The following is a 26,315-nucleotide window of genomic DNA, read 5'->3' as shown; positions in this document are numbered from 1 at the left end:
GTAGGCCGAGTTATTGGGGTGCTACAATTCCACTAAGGAGCTCAGATGTCTCACTGTATTCTATCAAATGAAGATTGCAAACATGCATAAGTGCCATAGGTCAAGGCAGGGAGTTGACATTACTGTACAATACCTGCCGCAGACTTGAATATTGATGACAGTGTCGCGGATGGAGATGAAGGAGGGCTCTCCGAAGGTGACTTCAAAATGCTGGAGAACTGGAGGGAAGAGAGAGATGGGAAGCTGAAAAGATAGCAGTAATGGTACAAGAAACCACACAGTCCATTCCAAGCCTATCACAGGGCAGTGCCTCTAGAGGAAGAAGGGCTCCACTCTAGTATGAGTAGCTTGGGTAAAACATATTAGGCAACATGAGTCTTTATTTTATCACAAGTGAAGGAACATAATGAGGGTGTCTGGTGTGGGAGAGGACTTCAAACCAAGGACTTAGTATGACTGAGAGGCAGACAATCTAAGTGACATATTAGGGGCCCTTGTTAGATTTTGCAGAGGGGTCACTGGTGGTACAATTGTGTGGCATGCAACCTGAAGGCAGAATAATCATCTTAGAAGACTTTGAGACTCTTCTATATACATATTTTGGGGTATTGGCACATTGGTATGCTTACATTATATTCTCAAGTGCAGGCACAGAAGCCGCACAAACATCACGTCAGACACACCCCTCAGCTCATCACACAGCAATAAAAAGGGAGGCTCACATTGACCAATTGAAATTCTTCACACATACCAATCTCAGGTGGTGTTTAAGAAATTAAACATTACATGTTTGACTCCCAGAACTTATTTCTCTTTCTAAACATTTTTTAATTTTTTTTAACTTAGGGTCAATATAAGCCACAATTGTGAGACCCTTGGATTGTTGGGCCTAATTCCAGGGAGATTTGGACATCAACATGGAGACGGGGAGAGGAGGAGGAGCCAGGGCTTCTCCCTCTGGTTAAGAATCTATGTGTGGTCTATGTGTGTTCCACTTGGCAACAATTAATATAATGAGAAATGGAGCCATGAGGTCAAACACAACTTCCAAGCAGTGTCAGAGGGCACGTGGTGGGGGGGGTTTAAATGCGGGTTGGAGGGCTATTCTGATCCAATCACCCGTTAGCACCCTCCTTTTTGGCCATAATGGCTGCCACCTCACTCCTAAACCCAGCAGGGGAAAGGAGAGAAGCAGAGATCTATGATGTCTATGTACGTGTACACATCCATGTAGATAAATGAGAATGTATTTGTGCCATATTAATGGAAAGAAATGTTGTAATTCTGAGAAAGCCTTTTTAAAAATCCGAAGAAAACATTTTTAATTACTGACTACAACAAGAAAATTAGTGGTGTTTTTCTATGGGCTGCAGATGTTGGAGGCATGAAGTGAAAAGAGAGATATTGGAGACAAGCAATACTGTGAAAACCCTCAAATTGAGATTTGAGTTATAGCAAAGAAAAGTGGGTGGAGTCACAAGGGGTGGAGCTTAAAAAGCAGAGGCTGACAGTCAACATACTTTTATCTTTTTTTAAATCTGCTGCAACAAGTACAAATGTGACATCAAGGGCCAGATTACGACCTTGGCGGATGGGATACTCCATCACAAACGTGACGGATATCTGATGGATATCACGTCCACCGTATTACAAGTTCTATTATATCCTATGGAACTTTTAAAACAGTGGGTGGGATATCCGTCACATTTATGTCGGAGTATCCCATCCACCAAGGCCGTATTCAGACCCCAAATCTGTTAGGCTACATTTTAAAATATCTTACAGCAATTCTGAGGGTATTATAATAGCAGCAAGATAATTCTGGTTGTTTGTGTAGTTCTGGAAGAATTCTGTCATTTGTCCATCCACAATTTTGACTCATAAAGTAGCATCAAGGGTTAATATGCCTGCTGCCAAGCACAGCATGTAACATGCAGGTCACAGGTTTGTATTTTATGTAGATAGGCAAGTGGGTACTGCTACTGACACTTAGATCATTGTGTTACTTCCAGTTCATACGTTGCAATCCTTCTAACATAGCACATGGATTTATTTGCTGACATTAAGGAGCAGCATGCAAACTGTAAGTCATGGGTTTTGATCCTTCTTGGGTTTTTTCTCAACCTGTTGTTATTCTAAAATTACAAAGAAAGTGTCCTCTGGGAATTAATAAGTTATTGTTAGTATAGACAACCCGAATCGCTGCAGTATGCTTTAAAACATGACTTTGAGTTCCTCCAGACCATTCACTCGTAAGCTATAACTTATAATGTGTACAAGTATGGACAATATGTGATTCTTACACCTCCTAAACCTCACTGTCTTAAGTAGCACTTTGTGTACATTGGCACACTTGTATGTGTCTCTGTGTGTGATGTAAAGCACTATGACACCCCACACTGGGATGAGTAAAGCTATAAAAGAACTAAATATAAAATAGATTAGTAGGTTTAAATCATTATTGGTGTAGTTACTCATGCACACAGATAGAATTTGTGTAATGCAGTGCATGCACACCTCTTAAATAACAGATGGGTTGAACAAAGTCAAAACCTGTGTCAAAGTATTAGTTTCTCTGAATTACTTGTGAAATGATAAGCTATGTGCCTTTGTTTCTGTTCATTGGGTTGGCATCTAGGTTTTATGCTCCAGATGGCTCCTAGTTAGGATGATACTCGAACAAAAGAAGGGCTGGTGGCCCTTTAAATCAGGAATTTCTTTGTGCCTATATGGAACTGAAAATAAGTAAGCCCCCTGCTGGTTACTACACAGAACGGAAAGAAGACAACGTGTGAGCAGAAAATGACACCAGGACAAATTCAGCATTTTTCCCTGGTTCTGCCAAATCTCTGATCCACCCAAAAATAGCTGCTGGAACTGGGACCCGGCATGATCCCTCTACTTTTCAGCACTGGAGACAAAGCAGGAAGGCTTTGACAGACTTTGGCCCTCATTATGTCTTTGACTGTCTTTTCTTAAGACCGCCGAAGCCACGGGCGCAAGAAGATCACCAGTGCTGGCGGTCTTCCGACCGCCATATTACGAGTACTGATGGATTTCTGCCACAATTTGGGTAGAAATCCTCCAGCAGTTGCGCTGTCAATCAGCGGCGAAGAGGTGCTTCCACCGCAGTCACCGCCACACCAAAAGGACTCCGCCCTCTGTATTTCAATTTAAAACATGGCGTGGCTGTGTCCTGTTTGTGGGGTGCTGGTGGTGGTGGAAGCGCAAGGACCTGTTTCCTCCCGGGCGACCACCTTGGCACAACAGATAAGGCGATCGTCCGAGAATAGAGGGGCAAAAGGGGGAGTGTTGTGTGTGTGTGTGTGTGTGGATGCGTGGATGGAAGTTGGGGGGGAGTGTTTTGAATGTGTGCGTGTGTGCGTGTTGTCAATGTGTGCGTGTGTGGGGGGGAATGTGCATGTCTGCGCGGGGTGGGGTGAATATATGTGTCTACCGGTGGGTGGGGTGCTGAGTACAGGGTGCAGGGGGGTGGGGAGCCGAGTAGGGGGACCAGGGGGTGGGGGTTTGTGTGTGCGTGTGAGTGGGTATATGTAAATGCTGACATGGAAGGGGGCGTGGAGGGGGGTGCTGACATGGAAGGGGGTGTAGGGGGTATTGTAGTTGCTGGGGGTTGGGGAGTCATCTGCAAGCGACAGGTAAGGAATTTCCTGTCACCAGCAGCCTTTCCGCCAGGGTTTTCGTGGCTGTGCTACCACTGCAAAAACCCTGGTGGAAAGGAGACTCGTAATACTGCCGGCAGTCTTCAGTCGATCGTCAGGTTGGAGATTCTGATCTCCAGCCCGGTGGTCCGACTACCCTGGTGGTAGCAGAGGGGATGTGGTGGTTTGGCAGAGGTCGAACAGTCACACTCGTAATGTGGCGGTCTTCACCACCGTCCCATCAGCTGTGGGACCGCCACCATGAGTCTGGCAGCCAGAAGACCGTCCGACTCGTAATGAGGGCCTATGTGTCTTCTCTGCCCACATCATCACACACTGCACTTGAGTAGTGCAACACGTGGGTCAGTGTACTTTGTAGCAGCATTCAGAGTGATGTACTGTGACACCTTGTAGATGTACACAGAGAAGCATGTCACACTGCAAAGAGCATGCTGTAATTCATTCTCACTAATAAACATGTGAGTGAAATTACCACTACTGCAGGATAATGAGGTGGTCCTGCAAACAGAAACCTAGCTATTAGTAGTTCATTAGGCGCAGAGGCATTAGGCTCTGGGTGTGTGGGTTGCCCACTGCACCTCCCCCTATTTACCTATTTTGTACTTCCAGATTAGGGGGTGAAGTGTATCATCACTGTCTGTAAAAGGCAGCAACATCCACAGCCAAATAAACAAATATTTTAAAAATAGATTCCAACGTTGAGAACACACTAGCACTAAACTACCTATTTTGTGGCAGATTAAGTCACTTTCCCTACAGCCTTCACTCACTCGTGGGTGAATGAAGGGTGTAAGGAAAGTACACGTATTCTGAATGGAGGGGCACCAACGAAATTCACAACAAATGTCAGAACATCCCAAATTGTTGCTCCAGTGCAGCTTTTATGAATTTCAATATGCCAAACGTAAACTAACCAATGCATTACATTCACCATCCGCGAACTTCATCAGGGCTTTTTAGTGGCTTCAAGTTCTGTGGTGTAATGATTAAGAGTAAGTCCAATGGTACTCACAATTTCTGATTGAAGACATGGGAGGTTTCATTTCTGGACCCTGTAATAACAGCAGCAGGATCACAGCACAAGGAGAATCAACAGAAGTCAGTTGTGCAATGTTGGAGCCCCTCCATTCATAATATGTGAACATTGGACCCACTTGGTCGCGCCTTTGGAGCATCAGGCGCTCTGGTTGGGAGCACAACATAAAGAGACACAGTGGACAAGGGGGAGGTGCGGTTCCTTTTGGCTCGCTGTTCAAGTTGGATTACACTGTGTAAGGAAAGTAGTTTCATCACAGGAAAAAATAGTTCTCCAGTAAAAAAAAAAAAACTGTGCATATTAACATGTGCATTTCACATTCCACCTGCTGTGAAATCCACTCTAGTATTTTCTGTAAATTTAAATAATCCTGCAAATGTATTCTTACTACATCTTTCAAGAAGTGCGCAGGGAACATTTTCTGACAGCCTAGTTGTTAGAAATGCACTACCTATTTTGGAGTAATTTGCTCCATGTGGGGATGTGCCTTATTCACCAGTCGCAAAGCTACAGTATAACCACAGGGAAAGTGTGTGCCACAACAGTGTATTCTTGAGGAGGACCTGCCAGTCAACCTGTTGCTTTGTTGTGCTGGCCTGCTGTACTTTCTGCCTTAAGAGAGAAAGGACTCAACTTTGCTTTCTGAATTCCTGCTTGTGAAGCCCAAGGGCTTGGGCTGAACTTTCCCCCTGTTCTGAAGTTTCAGGGACATCAAAGACATCATCTGCCAGTGCCTCAGTTCTTCTCCTGAGAGTTCTGACTTGATAAGTGGTGTCAAATCCAGTCCCTGGGCCCCTAGAAGTGGAAGCTGCTAATCCACGGGAGAAAATCCAGACACCGATGTGTGTGCATCAGGAAAATCCAGGCAGCACCTGTCTTGTGGCTGAAAATTCGACAAAGTGCCTGCCTCATGGCTGGAGAATCAATGCAGAGCCTGTTCTCAATGTGGACCCTTCACACAGCTTGTCTCAATTTTCCAGGAATCGACCTTGGACGTCAAAATCTTCAACATCACCGTACAGACCTGAGTCTGCTTGTTCAAACATCGATGCATCCCTTCCCTTTGAGGAAAGAATAGACACATTGCTTGTCCGGCAGAGAAAGAAACAACGCACGGTCTCACTTGCAAGTAAGGAATCGACGTATCGCTTTTTTTTCTGACCACGCTTGCCCATGCAGCTTTATTTTTGATGCATACCGGGTACTTTGTGGTAAAACAGCGCATCCATTGATTTCTATGGATTAAGACTCTTTTTACTTTAAAAAATCATATCTTTGCTTGTGTATGTTGAATTGTCATTTTGGTCTTTTTTGATTTCAATATTGGCTATCGCTATAAACAGGTGTGGAGTCCTTTTGTGGTGTTTTCACTGTGTTAATGTGTTTGTTGGTACAAATACTTTACCCATTGCCTCTGAGATAAGCCTAACCGCTTGTGCCAAACTACCAAGGGGGTGAGCAGGGGTATCTGAGCTTTGTATCTCCCTTACCCTAACTAGAGTGAGGGTCCTTAGTTGGACAGTGTTAGAAATGGGGTTTTTGGTTGGCAGTTAGGTTGCCCTCTGTCCAAGCAAGAACCCTCACTCTAGTCAGGGTAAGTCACACACAATCCAAAATCAGCCTGTGCTCACCCTCCGGTAGCTTGGCACGAGCAGTCAGGCTTAACTTAGAAGGCAATGTGTAAAGCATTTGTGCAATAAATCATACAACACCATAGTATAACACCACAAAAATACACCACACAGTGTTTAGAAAAATATAGAATATTTATCTGGGTACTTGTAGGTCAAAACGATCAAAGTTGCAATACGAATTTGTAAAGATATCACTGAGAAGTGATATTAAGAGTCTTTAAGTCTTTAAAAAGCAATAAAGTGTCTTTCAAGCACAGAGTACCTGGTTTCTGGTGGGAAATCTCCTCAGAGGGCCACAGGAGAAGAGGTGCGTGGAAAAAGGGGTGTGTGCGTCGATTTCTCCTCAGCCCACACAGACTTGCGTCGTTCTTTTCCACGCGGGGAAGTCGGGCGTCGTTTTCCGGCGCGCAGACAGTCTCTTTTTGTGGATCGCGGGGATTACCAGATGTCCCGGGTCTGTGCGTGGATTCTCCTGCTTATTTTCCGGCTGCGCGTCGTTCTGCGGGGCTGCGCGTCGAAGTTTCGATCTCACGGTAGGCGTCGCGTCGATTTCTCCTTGGAAGTCGGGCGGCGTTGTCCTTGCGAGGCCGTGCGTCGAAATTTTGGTCTCACGGCAGGCGTCGCGTCGATTTCTCCTTGGAAGTCGGGCGGCGTTGTCCTTGCGAGGCCGTGCGTCAAAGTTTCGCACTCACGGTAGGCGTCGCGTCGATTTCTCCTTGGAAGTCGGGCGGCTTTGTCCTTGCGAGGTTGTGCGTCGAAGTCTCGATCGTCCCGAGGGCGTCGCGTTGATCAGCGTCGGTGTGCGGCGTTTTTCTCGCCGCGAAACAAGCTGTGCGTCGAAATTTTCGGCGCACGGAGCGTCCACGTGAAAGGCAGAAGTCTTTTTGGTCCTGAGACTTCAAGGAACAGGAGGCAAGCTCTATCCAAGCCCTTGGAGAGCACTTTCACAGCCAGACAAGAGTTCAGCAAGGCAGCAGGGCAACAGCAAGACAGCAGTCCTTTGGAGAAAGCAGACAGGTGAGTCCTTTGAGCAGCCAGGCAGTTCTTCTTGGCAGGATGTAGTTTCTGGTTCCGGTTTCTTCTCCAGCAAGTGTCTGATGAGGTAGGGCAGAGGCCCTGTTTTATACTAAGTTGTGCCTTTGAAGTGGGGGTGATTTCAAAGAGTCTCTAAGAAATGCACCAAGTTCCCTTTCAGCTCAATCCTGTCTGCCAGAGTCCCAGTAGGGGGTGTGGCAGTCCTTTGTGTGAGGGCAGGCCCTCCACCCTCCCAGCCCAGGAAGACCCATTCAAAATGCAGATGTATGCAAGTGAGGCTGAGTACCCTGTGTTTGGGGTGTGTCTGAGTGAATGCACAAGGAGCTGTCAACTAAACCTAGCCAGACGTGGATTGAAGGGCACAACAAGTTTTTAGTGCAAAGAAATGCTCACTTTCTAAAAGTGGCATTTCTAGAATAGTAATATTAAATCCGACTTCACCAGTCAGCAGGATTTTAGATTACCATTCTGGCCATACTAAATATGACCTTCCTGCTCCTTTCAGATCAGCAGCTGCCACTTCAACAGTGTATGAGGGCAGCCCCAATGTTAGCCTATGAAGGGAGCAGGCCTCACAGTAGTGTAAAAACGAATTTAGGAGTTTTACACTACCAGGACATATAACTACACAGGTACATGTCCTGCCTTTTACCTACACAGCACCCTGCTCTAGGGGTTACCTAGGGCACACATTAGGGATGACTTATATGTAGAAAAAGGGGAGTTCTAGGCTTGGCAAGTACTTTTAAATGCCAAGTCGAAGTGGCAGTGAAACTGCACACACAGGCCTTGCAATGGCAGGCCTGAGACAAGGTTAAGGGGCTACTGAGGTGGGTGGCACAACCAGTGCTGCAGGCCCACTAGTAGCATTTAATCTACATGCCCTAGGCACATGTAGTGCACTCTAATAGGGACTTACAGGTAAATTAAATAGTCAATCATGGATAAACCAATCAATAGTACAATTTACACAGAGAGCATATGCACTTTAGCACTGGTTAGCAGTGGTAAAGTGCTCAGAGGTCAAAAGCCAACAACAACAGGTCAGAAAAAATAGGAGGAAGGAGGCAAAAAGTTTGGGGATGTCCCTGTCAAAAAGCCAGGTCCAACATGACCCCCCACCAGCCTAAAGCCAGGGGAGAGCAATCACTATCCTGATGTACTTCCCTGTTTGAGGCGACAGAACAAGGACCCAGGCCCACAACAGCAGGGGCATGCTCCAGTTCTTCGCCTTCCTGACTCCCATTGGATCCCTCTGTCCATACTCTCAGGGCCCACTAAGCCCATCCATGGGGAACCTTTCTCCTTTCCTGCGGATCCCATCTGTGCAGCACCTAACCTTACTTTGCTCACAGATGTATCCCAGGAGCAGGATAGTACCCCCATGACCAACATAGTGGTGTTGCCCACTCTACCCCTGGGGTGTGACACTTGTCCCCTCCCCAGGGATAACTCTGTCCACCCGGACAGCAAGCCACAGTGATTACTGACAGCTGCCAGGGATGAGAGCCAGGCCCCAGGCCTCTCAAAGCTCTCTAACCACTGTGGCTGTGGAGAGTGGGGGGCGGTAGCCCCAGGTGCTGGGCACCCTTTAACCACTCTCCCTTCCACCAGGTCAGGGATGACAGCCTGAACCTGGTCCTCCCCTCTGGGGCTTTGTACCCTCCCTCCTGGAGCGGTACCCCCAGAGTCCAACATGGCCAGGGGGCTTACAGAAGTCGCCCTGTACCATTCCTCCACCAGTGCAGGGCTGTTAACCTGCCACTGGCCCTCCAACCTGGGGTCTGTACCTTCAGGTTGGACTAGGGCCCGGGGTGAGGCTTCCCTCCCCCTGCCCTCCCTTCTGGGGTCCAGCACCCTCCAACTAGGAGTGGCCTCCTCAGAAGACAACATGGTAGGGGCACTGTTATCAGTAGCCCCTCCCTCCAGGTCCGGGGGGACACCCTGAACCTGGTCTTCCAGCCCAGGGTCTGTACCCTCAGACTGGATCACCGCCTGGCAAACCAGGACTTCCTGGGAGGCACACCTACCCCCCACCAGGTCAGAGTTTAACCTCTGCACCTGCCCATTCAACTCAGAGTCACCACCCTGAAGTTGAACAATTGCCTGGCACGCCAGGACTTCCTGGAGGGCACACTGACCCTCTACCAGGTCAGAGTTTAACCTCTGCACCTGACCATTCAACTCAGAGTCACCACCCTGAAGTTGAACAATTGCCTGGCACACCAGGACTTCCTGGAGGGCACACTGACCCTCCACCAGGTCAGAGTTTAACCTCTGCACCTGACCATTCAACTCAGAGTCACCACCCTGAAGTTGAACAATTGCCTGGCGCACCAGGACTTTCTGGGAGGCACACCTACCTCCCACCAGGTCAGAGTTTAACCTCTGAGCCTGGTTCCCCAACCCAGGGTCACCACCCTGAGGTTGGGCAATTGCCTGGCACGCCAGGACTTTCTGGGGGGCACACCTACCCCCCACCAGGTCAGAGTTTAACCTCTGAACCTGGTCATCCAACCCAGAGTCAACACCCTGAGGTTGGACAATTGCCTGGCACAGCAGGGCTTCTTGGGAGGCACACCTACCTCCCACCAGGTCAGAGTTTAACCTCTGAACCTGGGTATCCAACCCAGAGTCAGCACTCTGAGGTTGAACAATTGCCTGGCACGCCAGGACTTTCTGGAGGGCACACTGACCCTCCACCAGGTCAGAGTTTAACCTCTGAACTGGGCCATTCAACTCAGAGTTACCACCCTGAAGTAGAACAATCGCCTGGCACGCCAGGACTTCCTGGAGGGCACACTGACCCTCCACCAGGTCAGAGTTTAACCTCTGAACCTGGTTCTCCAACCTAGGGTCACCATCCTGAGGTTGGACAACTGCCTGGTACACCAGGGCTTTCTGGGGGGCACACCTACCCCCCACCAGGTCAGAGGTTAACCTCTGAACCTGGATATCCAACCCAGAGTCACCACCCTGAGGTTGAACCATTGCCTGGCAGGCCAGGACTTTCAGGGAGGCACACCTACCTCCCACCAGGTCAGAGTTTAACCTCTGAGCCTGGTTCTCCAACCCAGGGTCACCACCCTGAGGTTGAACCATTGCCTGGTATACCAGGACTTTCTGGGGGGCACACCTACCCCCCACCAGGTCAGAGTTTGGCCTCTTCACCTGGTAAGCCAACCCAGAGTCACCACCCTGAGGTTGAGCCATTGCCTGGCATTCCAGGACTTTCTGGGGGGCACATCTACCCCCCACCAGGTCAAAGTTTAACCTCTGAACCCGGTTATCCAACCCAGAGTCACCACCCTGAGGTTGAATCTTTGCCTGGCATGCCAGGACTTCCTGGGGGGCACTCTCACCCCCCACAAGGGACACGCCGTCCCCAAGGGCCACACAAGAGTCTGGTTGGCGCAGGTCTCCCGACCTCTGCCCATCCGGCAGAGTCTGGGTTTCCCCCAAACCAGAAACGGTCTCACCTGGGTCATTCCTGGGGGGCTCTGCTCTCAGAGCTGACCCCTGACTTTCAAGATCCTCCACTGGGGTCTGCCACCCCCTCTCAACCCTATGTCTGGACTTCTGCACCCCCTCACTAGGAGTGGTACTGCCAGACACCAGAACTGTTGGGATGCTGTCTACAGTCATCCCCCCAAGTTCTTCTGACCCTGCGGGGCTTCCCTCAAAAGGTGGCCCTACGGTACAGGTTAGGCTCTGAGACCTACCTGGGACACTACAATCCTCTCCCACCTCACTTGGTCGGGAATCACCTAGACCACTCCCTTCAGGAGCACCCCCAAATGCCTCTTCAGACTCTCTGGTACTCACCCAAAAGTCTGCCTCCACTGTAAGTTCCCTGGGGTCAGAGAACTCACACTCCACCTGGTGTTGGCGTAGCTCTGGAAAATAAGGACCAGACATATGCTCTCCAGCAATTACATCACTCTGCCCTTCACATGTATTAACCACAGTACCCTTCACCCAACCACCTAGTAACTCAGCCTTGGAAAAGCACTCTATATCACCCTCTTGAGACTGGTGAGACAGTTTCTGTCTGTCCCTCACACTCAACCCAAACTCTTCTGGGATGTCTCTACACTCTATATCCAGGACGTCCACCAGGGGGGAACCCTTTTCTCTGTCACTCTCTGCTAGAGTCAGTAAAGTGTCCCTCCCCCCAGTAGGAATATGACTCCCTGTGCCAGTTCCCCAATTCTTCTCAGGGACCCTGTGCATAACGGGAACTACCTCATACCCTTGAACTGCCTGGGGTGTGTCAACTCCCTTCTTCAAGTTGGGCACCACATCTCTGGGCTTGTGCCCTTCTTCAGCAGTACTAGATGCAAGATTTTTGCTGCCACCATCTGAACTGGACTCAGCCCTTCCGGCCTCCAGTTTCAGCTCTTTACAGCTCAGCTCTTGAGCTGCAATCTTTTCTTCTTCCAGGGCTAAGAGACTTGCTGCCTCAGCCCTTTCAATAAACTCATCTAGCTCTTCCATCCACCGTGCTTGAGCCATGAGCCATTCTTTTTTCACTGGGTCTCTTTCCTCATCTGAGTCGTCCTCCTCCTCCTCTGAGGGGTACTTAGTCATTTGGTTTCTTGCTGCCTCTCTCTCTGCCCATCTGTCTTCCTCCCAGACTATGTAGGCATGTAGCATCTCTGCTTTAGTAGATCTCTTTGCTACAGGAAGGCCACATTCTCTGCAAAGCTTCCTTAGGTCAGCCTTAGTGAGGTGGTCAGTAGGCAAAAAGAATAAGTAGGTAAGCGATCCCATTCTGATAGGATCTTACCAGCAAAAACCAAAATCCAAAGTCCAAAATATCAATAGTATATCCAGGAGGACATCAGAGACCAAAAGTCAAAAAAGAGATAAAAAATCAAGTTGACCTTCAACTGTGGGTAGGTAGTGAAATACTTAGCTACTGTATGTCACTGCACAAACACAAGTCCTATCCTCACCGCTGATCACCAATGTTAGAAATGGGGTTTTTGGTTGGCAGTTAGGTTGCCCTCTGTCCAAACAAGAACCCTCACTCTAGTCAGGGTAAGTCACACACAATCCAAAATCAGCCTGTGCTCACCCTCCGGTAGCTTGGCACGAGCAGTCAGGCTTAACTTAGAAGGCAATGTGTAAAGCATTTGTGCAATAAATCATACAACACCATAGTATAACACCACAAAAATACACCACACAGTGTTTAGAAAAATATAGAATATTTATCTGGGTACTTGTAGGTCAAAACGATCAAAGTTGCAATACGAATTTGTAAAGATATCACTGAGAAGTGATATTAAGAGTCTTTAAGTCTTTAAAAAGCAATAAAGTGTCTTTCAAGCACAGAGTACCTGGTTTCTGGTGGGAAATCTCCTCAGAGGGCCACAGGAGAAGAGGTGCGTGGAAAAAGGGGTGTGTGCGTCGATTTCTCCTCAGCCCACACAGACTTGCGTCGTTCTTTTCCACGCGGGGAAGTCGGGCGTCGTTTTCCGGCGCGCAGACAGTCTCTTTTTGTGGATCGCGGGGATTACCAGATGTCCCGGGTCTGTGCGTGGATTCTCCTGCTTATTTTCCGGCTGCGCGTCGTTCTGCGGGGCTGCGCGTCGAAGTTTCGATCTCACGGTAGGCGTCGCGTCGATTTCTCCTTGGAAGTCGGGCGGCGTTGTCCTTGCGAGGCCGTGCGTCGAAATTTTGGTCTCACGGCAGGCGTCGCGTCGATTTCTCCTTGGAAGTCGGGCGGCGTTGTCCTTGCGAGGCCGTGCGTCAAAGTTTCGCACTCACGGTAGGCGTCGCGTCGATTTCTCCTTGGAAGTCGGGCGGCTTTGTCCTTGCGAGGTTGTGCGTCGAAGTCTCGATCGTCCCGAGGGCGTCGCGTTGATCAGCGTCGGTGTGCGGCGTTTTTCTCGCCGCGAAACAAGCTGTGCGTCGAAATTTTCGGCGCACGGAGCGTCCACGTGAAAGGCAGAAGTCTTTTTGGTCCTGAGACTTCAAGGAACAGGAGGCAAGCTCTATCCAAGCCCTTGGAGAGCACTTTCACAGCCAGACAAGAGTTCAGCAAGGCAGCAGGGCAACAGCAAGACAGCAGTCCTTTGGAGAAAGCAGACAGGTGAGTCCTTTGAGCAGCCAGGCAGTTCTTCTTGGCAGGATGTAGTTTCTGGTTCCGGTTTCTTCTCCAGCAAGTGTCTGATGAGGTAGGGCAGAGGCCCTGTTTTATACTAAGTTGTGCCTTTGAAGTGGGGGTGATTTCAAAGAGTCTCTAAGAAATGCACCAAGTTCCCTTTCAGCTCAATCCTGTCTGCCAGAGTCCCAGTATGGGGTGTGGCAGTCCTTTGTGTGAGGGCAGGCCCTCCACCCTCCCAGCCCAGGAAGACCCATTCAAAATGCAGATGTATGCAAGTGAGGCTGAGTACCCTGTGTTTGGGGTGTGTCTGAGTGAATGCACAAGGAGCTGTCAACTAAACCTAGCCAGACGTGGATTGAAGGGCACAACAAGTTTTTAGTGCAAAGAAATGCTCACTTTCTAAAAGTGGCATTTCTAGAATAGTAATATTAAATCCGACTTCACCAGTCAGCAGGATTTTAGATTACCATTCTGGCCATACTAAATATGACCTTCCTGCTCCTTTCAGATCAGCAGCTGCCACTTCAACAGTGTATGAGGGCAGCCCCAATGTTAGCCTATGAAGGGAGCAGGCCTCACAGTAGTGTAAAAACGAATTTAGGAGTTTTACACTACCAGGACATATAACTACACAGGTACATGTCCTGCCTTTTACCTACACAGCACCCTGCTCTAGGGGTTACCTAGGGCACACATTAGGGATGACTTATATGTAGAAAAAGGGGAGTTCTAGGCTTGGCAAGTACTTTTAAATGCCAAGTCGAAGTGGCAGTGAAACTGCACACACAGGCCTTGCAATGGCAGGCCTGAGACAAGGTTAAGGGGCTACTGAGGTGGGTGGCACAACCAGTGCTGCAGGCCCACTAGTAGCATTTAATCTACATGCCCTAGGCACATGTAGTGCACTCTAATAGGGACTTACAGGTAAATTAAATAGTCAATCATGGATAAACCAATCAATAGTACAATTTACACAGAGAGCATATGCACTTTAGCACTGGTTAGCAGTGGTAAAGTGCTCAGAGGTCAAAAGCCAACAACAACAGGTCAGAAAAAATAGGAGGAAGGAGGCAAAAAGTTTGGGGATGTCCCTGTCAAAAAGCCAGGTCCAACAGACAGGGTTTGAACTGGTTGCCAACTACAGACCCCATTTCCAACAGTATAGATTAGAACATTATTATTTTTTCCCCGCCTTTCATTTTCTTTCTGAAAAAAGGGTTCATTTGGGTAGAAATACGTTCTTATAATTAAAGAGAAACGCCAACCATGGTATTACATTTTAAATTCTGAGTTTGTGCTTCTCCAGACCAAGCACTCTTAAACTCTACTGCCTATGAGCATGGATGACAGGCGACTACCACACCTTGTAGTCCTTTGTCTTAAGTAATATTTCTTATACACTGATTTACTCACACATGTGATTGATTGTCCCTGTGCAATGTGAGTGGAATGCAAAGTGCTCTGTGACCCTACACTAGAATAAGTGGTGCTATAAAACGAATTAAATGTATCTGAGAGAGAGGGATTATGGAGACTTGAGGGCACTGTTAAAGGGTGATAGTGAGGGAATCCATGGTGGCGGTGGTCACTGGGGGTGCTAACAAACGTTGTCACACAGGGCGCCACCAGCGCTAAGGCCAGCCCTGGATGCTTCTCCCCACTTGCACTCCTGTGTTACTTCCGTGCACCCCTCTGTTGCTTCCCCCACGCTCCTGTGGCTTCCTTCCCGCCCTTTTTGATTCCAACCCTCCTCCATGCTGCTTCGCACTCACCGTCTTGCTTTTCCACCCGCTTGTGCTACTATCTTTTCTTTTTCTTCATCAACTCAACTCGGATCAGTATTTTGTATGCACTTCATGTTTGGTGCACTTGCCTATAAAATGACATTTAATCTATTTTTTAGCCATGTGGCACAGCATCAGGGATGGCTAAATCATGTGCAAAGCCAGTTGGTGTTAATGGTGAGTCCTGTTGACTTTGCCAATGCTTGTTCATGGTTTGTCATTCAGAACTCTGACTGAACTGGTCTTATAAGAGCTATTTAAGTACATGGGGGTTTAAAGCGTCACATGGCCGCTGAAAGCAGTGGATGCCTCATTTGTTCATTGAAACAGAAAGGCCCCCTGAGGTGCCCGGTCTGCAGATCCTCTGTGCTCATCAGAAAGCCTGTGAATCAGGCAGTCTTAGACAAAACAAAAGCCTAGTAAGAGCAAGAGGTATTAAACACTTCTCAGAAACACTTGTATATTTACTTACAGGCGTCATGCAATGCCAGTCTAGCTGGCAAGCACAGTGGACATATGTGACCCTATGGGGACTCTCATCACACTTGAGCAGAAGCCAGATGGAGCCCTGGCAGGTCAAGGACAACAATGTAAGCATTTCTTGTGGAGGAGAGGAAGGCAGAAGAGGGGAGGTAAGCCTCACTAATTGGGTGAGAGAGTCATACCTTGAAAAAGAATCTCCCTGAATGGGCGCGTATTTCACTTATTGGAACAAGGCCTTGCTTGGTGCAGTCTTACTTACTGGCTGTGAATCCTACATCTTGAAGCCCTGTCTCCTTGAAGCACTGTCTCCATCATGCCTTGAAGCCCTGTCTCACTCATGCCTTGAAGCACTGTCTCAATCACAGGCTGTGAATCCAATGCTATAAAGAACAGTCTCACTCGCTGACTGTGTAGCCCACACACCCAAAGCACTGTCTCGCTCTCTGGCTGTGAACCCCACACCCTGCAGCACTGTCTCGCTCGCTGGCTGTGAACCCCACACCCTGCTACCCTGTCTTTCTCACTGTCTGTGAACCGCAGACCCTGAAGCCCTGTCTCACTGACAGGATGTGAACCCCACATCCTGAAGCACTGTCTCACGTACTGGTTGTGAACCCCACAAACTGATGACCTGTCTCGCTCACTGGTTGTGGACCCCACACCCTGCAGCCCTGACTTCCTCACTGGTTGTGGACCCCACACACTGCAGCCCTGTCTCGCTCACTGGTTGTGGACCCCACACCCTGCAGCCCTGTCTCGCTCACTGGTTGTGGACCCCACACCCTGCAGCCCAGTCTCGTTCATTATGGAGCAGTTTACCTCCTGTCATATGTCACTCACTGAGTGTAAATCTTATATTTAACACGTGCAGAAGTTGACAAGCACAAAAACACTCTTATTTTTAAATGGACAATTGCCATGTAATGATATAACGAGAGTCAGTTTGCACTTATGGCAGTGATGCAGTGGAGAGTGCTCTAACAACTTTTATTCCAACAGATGAGTACTAGGAGACCTCCCAGAGCCAAGCATTTTTGTCCAGTAGCCTTTCCAGGCCTAAAAGTGAAATAACACAATATAATCAGTGGCATAACAAAGGTCCCCGCAACCCATGCAGTGCAGGGGGGGGGCACCCGGGGGCTCCCTCAGAACAATACACTTTGCACATGCGGCAGGCCCCAGAATGGGTTCAGGAGGGGAAGAGACCCCCTCCAGGTACTTTGCAAGGGCGCCCGCTCAAGTATCATAACATAACATAACATAACATAGCATAGCATGCCCACTGATGTATATTTCTGAAGTACCTGGAGTCTGATACACTTGACAGTAAAAGGCTGTGCCCACTTCTAAAGGATTATAACAGTTTGTTTTACAGTTTATTTCACATTTGCATACTCCGGCCATTGGCTCATGTCAGTCATGTTACACGCGTCCACTACTCACCATAGTCTTCCACCGTGAAGGTAGCGCTGGTTTTTCTTGGTCCAACATTGATGCTGTAGGTGCCCAGAGCTGCTTCCAAGGACAAGGGGAAGGAGAGATCTGCAATGCCTTGCTGCGGGGTCACGTTCACCCACTGCACGAGCCTGTTCCCGCTGGGATCCTGGGGGAGACAGGAAACGATTCATGAGATTCATCCCAGGAGGCCTATGTGACATGTGTGTCCTACTTACTCCCACCAGGCAAATAACACGGAAGGCGTGTAACACACATAGACCAGCACTAGAAGCTCACATTCACCACCACCCAGTACTCTGTGCAAATAACTTTATCAACCAAGCAATATAGAGTGCCAACAAGAAAGCAGCTAGAAAACACACACAGTCCAAGTAGAAAGAAATGCACAGGTCAGATGAAGTGGTGTAACGAAACTGAAAGGGGCCACAGAACAAGGAGGGCCCCCCCCCCCCAGACTTACTTACTCCAGGTGCTGTACTGTGTTGTTAGGGCCTCCTGGAGCTCGGCGCCCCTACCGCACCGCGGGTGCTACGGGGCCTTTGTTATGCGCATGTTCAGAGGCTAGCAAGCAGAAGCATTATTTCCTATGGCATTTGTAGTAAGGCAGACAGGTTATGCATAATGTTTTAATAAGTAATCCTTCAGCAAAACTCTAAATCAGGCCGCAAGATCTCACCCTATAGGGTGTGTTCTTCCTGCATTTTTTGTGAGCCTATCTAAGGTCCTGCGGAAACGAAAGTCTATTGGGCGAATTGTTATTTTCCATGAGTTGAGGTAATAACCCATCAATGTATTGGGCACAGAAAGGGACATTGATAAAGTGGAGGTAGGAGTCCAGCCCATGTTTGAGGTGCATCTTCACTGTGCCCTTGTTCAGGTGCTGTTGCTGAATGATCCACTGTCTGACTCATCTTCACTGACTTGAATATCCATCATAGGTAGAGGGTTTGATTTAGATCTTGGCGGAGGGGAATACTCCGCCACAAGTGTTACTAATATCCTGTCCGCCTTACTACGGTCTCCATACGATATCATGGGATATCCGTCACATGTGTGATGGAGTATTCCCCTCCAACATCTGAATGAGGCCTCACTATCATTAACAGCACCTTTGGTTATCTCCTCTTCACATCTGGTTTGCCATTAGTGCAATATTTTGACTACATCACCAGGTGGGTGGTGAGAGGCGGTGTGTCTGTATTTCATTGGGACACAAAACTATTTCTGGCTATTCAAATGCATCCCTAAAAAATTCCATCATTTCCTGAGTTGAAGAAGCTTGGATACTGCTCTCCATGACTGGCTGTGAGTGTCACTGAGTGTCTGCTTTTGAACTCAACCCCATTTGCACCTTTTTGAGGTGTTTAGTTAGGGTGCGGAGGTGCTGACTGTTAGACTCCAGTAGGCCTTGTGTAATGGTGCAAAGGATATTGCATGTCATTCCTGGACTCAACGTGAAGCCTGTGGAGGGTTTTTATGGCTGATTTGATGCATTTCCATTTTTAGATTTAAGCTCTATCCAGCAACTTGTTTCTGAAACCACTCTGTTCACTAGGCTATGTATAGCTGCAAGTGATGGCTTGGCTCCAAAAGAGGAATGATTTTTTTTTCAACAATTATAATTTCAGCCTGTTTGTTATGACCTCATTAATTTGAGGTTCGTAGGACCTGACACAAAGTTTTTTTGTTTTACTAACTTAACTAAGCCACTCAGCGTTCCGAATAAAATACACATCTCTTGTTTGCACCCGCATATTAACCCACTGCGCTACTTTATGGGGAGTCAAAATTGCCACTAGATAAATCTCCAATATCGCACTCTAGCAGAACATTAATCACAAGAGTTATGTTTACTGTTTTTAGCTGCCTAAAAGCTGTACGCACAAGGATCGTGTGCTTTTAAACTGTAAGCACAGCGCCTCGCCATGGGTCAGTGCCCCCCTTCGGGTCAGCGCCCAGTGCTGCCGCACCAGTCGCACCCCCCAAAGGCCGGCCCTGGATACACACTACATTTTCCACTTACATCTGGAATTGTCGATCATGGTTCTCAATTACCTGTGCTAACAGCTACATCTCTGCGCCAAAGGGAGGCAACAACAGGGTCAAACCTTGAAGAATGCCATAAAGAGCCGAACTGAACACACGCATGGCTTGTGAAATCTTAAATGAACAATAACCTATGATAACACTCTCCCTTTTCAGGTCCAAAACATTCCTACTGAAATGGATCAGTGCAAAATCAACGCTCTTTTTGAAGATTGCGCATTTGGCTGCACGAGTCTCCAGGCCATGCATAACAAAACGGCGTGCACACCCAGCGCTAAAGCCAAATAGGCCTTTACTATCCCAGGGAAAGTCCTACCGCGTTTGGACTGGGAAACTGGCAGCCACGCTCACCAGGACCAGAATAAACGCAATTCTCAACACTTGCACTGAGCTTGCAATATGGGGGGATGCTCCTCAGGAATGTGACTGTCAGTGGGTTAGGAGGGTCTGGTTCCCGCCTCCTGTTAGTCAGACAGTAATGTTTGCTCCTGGCAACAAGAGAGAGACGTCTTGGATTTGTGTAAAGCCACCATATCGTTTTATAACACTCCATTCATCTGAAATCCGGTGTCTGCTGCATTCAAATTGAACGTAAAATAACCATCTCAATGATGCTGTGGGAATTATATATTTTTATCCGTAGTGTGAACTATTTACAAACTTCTTTGTGCTGTTTCTAATGTAGAATGAAGGGTATTTTACCTCTTCTCTTTCAATGCATAATTTATGTAAGAAACAACTCAGGATTTGCTGGCACAGGTACGAGGCTCTCTCTTGGTTGTGTCTGGCTGTGACTCCAACCCTTACCTACTCAAGAGCAGACACCTGTTGAGATAGTGCAAGACTCCATCTGTTATCATCTGTAGTATGTACCACTCTGACCACCTTGGGAGCAACCAGACACTACATTCTTCCCCTTCTACATTGTCCTACCCTCTGCTGTCTTTAGTTGTGACCAGGATCATCACTGTCACTGACACTCAAATACAATCACAACAGTTCAATAGTAGAGATATAACTGCAAGGGCCACATCTCACCTTATACTAACACGTGTTGGCACTACTGGAGCAGCCCAGGAATCATGGAGCCAGGGGCAGCTCTCTTGCTAACCAGGAGAGGTGCCCAAAGAACTGCATTGGGGCCAGAGCCATGCTGTATCTTAACGCAAGGAGGTCTCTTCAGGAGGTCTGTGAAAGCTGCTCCCTGCTTCTTCGCCCCCACATATCCACTCTACGTTTACCTGTCACTAGTGCTTAATTTGAGGCGGTGGTATCCGGAGCAGGGCACCAGCACTTATTGTTGAGGGCCGGCACTTAGTTTTCTACATCAGACATTTATTGCAAGCAAAAGACACATATGGAAAAGATGGAGGAAGAGAAAAAAACAAAAAGCGTCAGAAAGGGAGAAAGCTACAAGAGTGAGCTAAAGGGGCAGGGAGTGGCTGGAAATGGATTGCGGAGGCCCGAGATGGCTCACACATTTAAAAGCAACAACCACGTGTTTCAAAAGAGAGCTTTGGGCACCACCACTTTTTATTTACAAATTAAGCACTGCCTGTCACACACCAAGCGTTCAGGCAAACCAGTCACAGAGGTCCACACTATAACCAAACATCCTGCCTGCCTCTCTTCCAGTGGTATTGTGGGACTGATATAATACCATCCTCTTCTTAGGTTTATTTTAACTTACTTGAAGACTTTTCTAAGTAATTCCTGCATTGGTACATTCTAACAGTCTCAATATTGTGGAATAGGGTCCAGTCGTGTGCCCCTTCCAATTGAATCAGAGCAGCTTTGCTAATTCCTGGGTACCTCTGGGACCTGACACTTGGTCCTACTGATTTTGTGGATTACAGAGGGATTTGGGCATGGTGCCAATGTGACAAAGAGGGAGGGTGGTCATTCTATGACAATTGCCTGCAGCCTGAAGACTTTGGAAGGCACACATGCCGGCATCTTTCACTCCCAGAGTCTGAAAAGAGAAGTGGATCTTACCTCATGTTCTTGGAAATCAGAAAATACAAGGAGCGAGTTCCTACTTAAAGTTTGGAAAGAGAAGATCTGACACTCTTACCTGGGTAGAGGGAATGTACAACAACATACCTGCACCAGGATGGACTCATACTGCAAGGGGAAACAGAGCCAGAGTTAGTGCAAGAATCAGACCAGAGAATATAGACCATCTACCCACAAACCACACTGCCCTTAAAGCTACCCCTCCAGACAAGCACCCTCTCCATCCTATGTATGTTACATCATTAAATCTCAGTGCTCTGCTCTGTTCTGCTCTCTTCCCTCATTCAATATTCTGGTGTATTACATGTTATTAAGTGCTGCTTGTTGTGTTTTTCATGTTGGAGGTATTGTCACTTTTTATGTGATATATGCTCGTTCTACTAGTTTTCTTATGTTATGTTTTGTTATGTTAGGTTTGTATCCATTCCATAGGCATTTGTAAAGTGCAGTTAGCTCACTCAGTGGTATCAACTTGCTAAGAGTTAGTTTGTATTGAGAATTTATTTATTTACACCTTTTTAGTGCTGATGTGACGCTACAGCATCACATTAAATATATATGCATTTCTCACTACATATGTCCGTGAGCCAAAGCTTGTCTTGTACACATTCCAATGTAGTAGTTTTAAATTTGTGGATAATTGAGGTTACAGTAGTAGAAGGAAGCAGACACTCCTCCCACCTCCCGTCACAGGTAAACTCCTCCCACCTGACCTCACAGGTAAACTCCTCCCACCTGCCTGCACACGTCTAAAGTCAGGACTCTCAGCGGACATTGGTGGACTGAAGGATGGCATCTTGTAGTCTATTAGGATGCTATTTTTTTCATCAGGTCGAGGTAATCATTGGCAACTAGGGCTTACTGAGTTAAAAAAAACATAAAAAATAACGCTTTAATTGTTCACAATAAGCAATTCAAAAGTTCAGAGTACAGGCAAAGGCACCACATATGGAATTATAGATGGGTAACAGTGAATTACAGAGATGTTTTTCACTGAGGGGTTCTGAGTGACATCAAAGAGGCAATGAGAGCGAAGCTCGAGCTGTCCATGATGTCACTCAGAACCCCGAGGTGACAATCGACTATTTAGTTCACTTTTTACCCATTTAAAATTGCATGTTCTGTATGGCCGCCAGACTTAACTGTTCCCTGCTTTCATTTACTACGCTGGGGCAGAGAGGTAATAGGGGAGCTGTACATAACATAGTCTCGTGTCTGTGTTCAAAATGTAAAACAAACATAAATCAATACCAGGCCTCAGGCCTCTCATCCTCACCCCTCTCTGTGCTCTCTCCTCCAGAAGCTGCACTCCCTGGTTTCCAGAGTTGCTCTAACAGGTTCTGTCACAGCCCAGCCATAACAGCCTGAAAGTCCTTTATGATGTAGCTACAGTGAGTGGCAGCTGTTGCTAACAATTGTTGCTATGTCACAGCAGTGAGTTCTGGATTTGGATCCAGCCATTCATGCTAGTGGCTCTCTGCCACAGCTGCACAAAACACCCAGATCCTTGATAATAGAACTGTGACCTGAATCTATTGGCCACAAGGTGTTGTAGCTCTGGGAGAATTGGCCTTGTCAAGCAACAAATAATCAGGGAGCTTAGCAAAGTTAAGTTCAGGTTGCCTGCCTTATCACCATAGGGCATGTGTCTCATAGTGCCATTGGGCACTCAGTGGAGAACCCTTAGTCTGGATCGAAATCCGAGATAACTTGCAGTACAAAGTTACTGATAGCTCCAGGGTTATGTTACATGTAAACAGTGTTTCATTTGTAAATACATTTGTGCCAGGGCCATAGTCAGGAGGCTGCTGCCCCTGTCAGAGCTGCCAGTTACAGTGCCAACACAACTACTACATCATACACCTACAATATACTGTTGTAGGCCCCCAAAGTTATAAGTATGGCTCATGCAACAGGGATCAGCCATTTGTAATGTGTATTGAATTAATTAACGTCTGTTGTTGTGCTGATCTCTAAATTAGATAAACAGCACCGCCATGTGGCAGACTATCATAGGAGCCGGTGTTAACAATTAAGTACCAGTGCTGAGCACCACAACTCACCAGCTAAAATTAAGCACTGCACGTAGGAAGAGAAAGTGGCATGTAGCTCTAAAAATTTGAGGAATTTTTTCAACAGTCCACAATATTGGCCTATTGAGAATAAATGAGAGTCTCCTTTTCCTGGATCATTGCTTCTCTAAAACTGTCCTGCGGCCTGTAATTCCACCTTTAGATCTGTTGTGGCAGACTTGGCAAAGATGTTGAATTTTTATCAGTGTGTAGTCCGTACAGCCGTGCTCAGGGCTGAACCACTTACTTTTCTTCTTTGCTTATTTTAACATTATGCTCTTGTAATTTTTTTTACATGATGCTATTTTATAGATTTTTACATACTGCTCTTTCAAAGATTTTTACATTACGGGGTTGTTAACATACTTACATCATGCTCTTTTGAAGGGGCCACCTAGTGAACGGTGTCACAAGCCCAAGCTGACATCATTAAATAAACAACCAATCTGCATTGCCTATTGCTGGTATTTGCCAGAGATGCTGGATTGGGCAAATAGGACCAGTTTTATTTTCTCTGCACAGGATGGTCCTTCATTTTGTGGGCAGTGGATCAGTGGCCTGTTTCAGAGACGTGTGAGTAAGCTAATGCGATTAAAACTAGACTCGGGCGAAATTTTAATTTCACTTACAAAATCTGCAACATTTGTCAAATTCCCTGAAATTTAATGTTGCATAAATGTGTGATAGTTTTCCTCGGGTGATTGCTTCGAGTAAAACATGTCTCATCTGGAGCCATTTTCCGCTCACACCTGTGTCTTTCTGTTATCTTCATGTGAAACAGAAGGAAATCACAATGTGCACCATGTATTTCATTTGACATAATTTCTCATATTTTTTCTAAACTGACTTTAAAAAAATGCGATTTTACACATCTTCGGTGAAAGGTTTATGGGTGAGACACTCGAAACAATGACCTAGGTTTCAAATAAAAAAGTATTGTGGATCACCCATCCTAAATGAGTCTTTTTAAATGAAGATGTCTCGTGTAGGTGCCCTATCATTATGTTCATAAGTTCTGTACTTCACAAAGTTGTGAAATGTGTGAACTTTGCATGTGATCTGTCAGCAACGTTTCACATTAAAAAAAATATATTTTCAAACTCAAAACTAGTTTTTGCAGGTTCATTGTCCTGCAAAAATCTTATTTTTGTTGAGGTTTCCACTTGTTTCTTTCGAATTTTCCAAATCTTGAGTGCACACACATATAAACACACAGGCAGCCATCTTAAAATCATTTTGAAAAACTGTATTTCACAAACCGTCACAAAAACTCACGCCTGTGAGTCTGCACGCATGCGCACTTGTGAGCAGCCATTTTTTTTTTTTAATGGTTTTGTATTAAAGCCTTACAAAAATATTTTTTAAACATTAGCAAAGCCAAGAGGCTGGCAGCTAAGCCCATGTCTCCTGGCTTTCCAAATGCTTGTTTCTTTCTGACGCTTTGGCCTTTTCTCATCCAGCTCTGATCGAGCTTGTACGTTTGGGAGTAATGAGGTTTTAGTCTTTCTTCTGGCCCTACTCTTGGTGTTTGCCTATGGTCAAGTCTGGTAGCTGATTGGGTAAACCATTATCCGGCGAGAACTGTGACAAGCTAGATGGAGGAGAAAGTAGTTCCTCAATTACTTAGCAGTAATCTTCCATGTCTGGTGAGTAATCAGGGTTAAAGTATGTAGGTGAATTCCCCCATTTTTCACAGTCCAAGCATTAAGCTCTTCTGGAATAATGATCTTGTTGGCAAGCACTGAGGCAATGTGGATATCAGTAAATGCCAGTGGTATCTTAGGTGACATTATATTAGAATAGTCTATATATTGCCAGCCCTCGGTTATGTTTTGTCACTTCATATCATGATATATTATGTCATTGAGTACATGCTATATTCTGTAATGTCAGTGGGAATGTCATGTTTTATGTAATATCACACACATCTAAGTAGCACTAGAACCCTCTATAAAATCAAGCACTTTAGACTCTTCTTCTCCAATCCATGATGCAAAAGGCATTTGCGGGGCAGCCACGTGGACCTCACCTTGTCATTCTGAGGAATGAAGTCATCATCTAGCGTCACCACCCGGAAGTTCACTGCAGTGTGGAGAAGGAAGGAGAGAGTGGAGTTAGAACTCACCAAGAGATGTTCAGTCACATTCTCTGTTGATGGTTACAGGACAGAGCACCATTGAGGGTAACCTGATCTCTAGCATCCATGTTCAAAGGGCCTTCTCAATCTATGAGCCAGTTGGGCCTTGGCCTCTACGCGGGGACATCCCCCACATCAGGTACAAAAGAAATATAACTCCCTCTCTAAGGTGTCTCTTTTTCCTTCATAAAGGGCCGTGTAACTCATGAGTGTCTAGAATGTTTAGTCTTGACCAGCAGAGGCTCCTCCGTTAGGGCGTAGCCTCCAGCCAGTAGCAGAAGCTGCAAAACCTTCAACAAACGAAATGATAATAAACTATGTTTATTATCGTTTTGTTTGTTAAAAGGGCAGAGCCACAGGGTAACGAGCAGTGAGGGGAGTTCACTGTGCACTCCCCTCAGTGAGCATGTATGCTTGGCCAGCCGTCTCGTTGCCGGGCTGGAGACAGTCTGCACAGGCTCCAAGTCTGCCTGGGAGTGCCCTGGCTGGGCACTCCCAGCCAATCCCAATGCTGCTTTGAGCAGTGTCAGGATTGGCCGCAGGGCAGGCTGGGAGTCTAAGCCTGTAGCCTGGAGCGACGACGAGGGAAAGAGGAGCGGCGAGGCGGTAACAGAGGAGGAGGTACTTTAAAAAAATATTTTTTATTTCTTTCATTACATTTTACCGCCTCCCACTTACCGCCCCCCCCCCAACCCTGTGCGTCGGATCCACCCCACCCCTTGCGAGCAAACCAAGTTGCGACTGGTCTTGACACATATAGCAAAATGGGCAGTAGTCCCTGTAAAGGGGCTTAGTTGGGCAGTAGGTGGATTTGTA

The 26,315-nt window shown here is 47.0% G+C and overlaps 1 protein-coding gene across 1 annotated transcript in view; it reads right to left on the bottom strand.

Moving 5' to 3' along the window:
• LOC138246827 (alpha-2-macroglobulin-like protein 1) overlaps window positions 1-26,315 on the bottom strand; it is a 262,402-nt gene that overhangs the window by 215,123 nt on the left and 20,964 nt on the right. The window contains exons 4-7 of the mRNA XM_069201584.1: window positions 25,392-25,444; window positions 21,378-21,398; window positions 17,214-17,373; window positions 134-218 (exon numbers count right to left, since the gene is read on the bottom strand). Of these exons, the coding sequence (XP_069057685.1) occupies window positions 134-218; window positions 17,214-17,373; window positions 21,378-21,398; window positions 25,392-25,444 (319 nt within the window). The remainder of the gene's footprint in view (window positions 1-133; window positions 219-17,213; window positions 17,374-21,377; window positions 21,399-25,391; window positions 25,445-26,315) is intronic.

Source organism: Pleurodeles waltl, chromosome 7, assembly GCF_031143425.1.
Source record: "Pleurodeles waltl isolate 20211129_DDA chromosome 7, aPleWal1.hap1.20221129, whole genome shotgun sequence".
Taxonomy (NCBI): Eukaryota; Metazoa; Chordata; class Amphibia; order Caudata; family Salamandridae; genus Pleurodeles; species Pleurodeles waltl.
The sequence above is the reverse complement of the archived record's forward strand: the minus strand, read 5'-3'. Positions and strand labels throughout refer to the sequence as shown.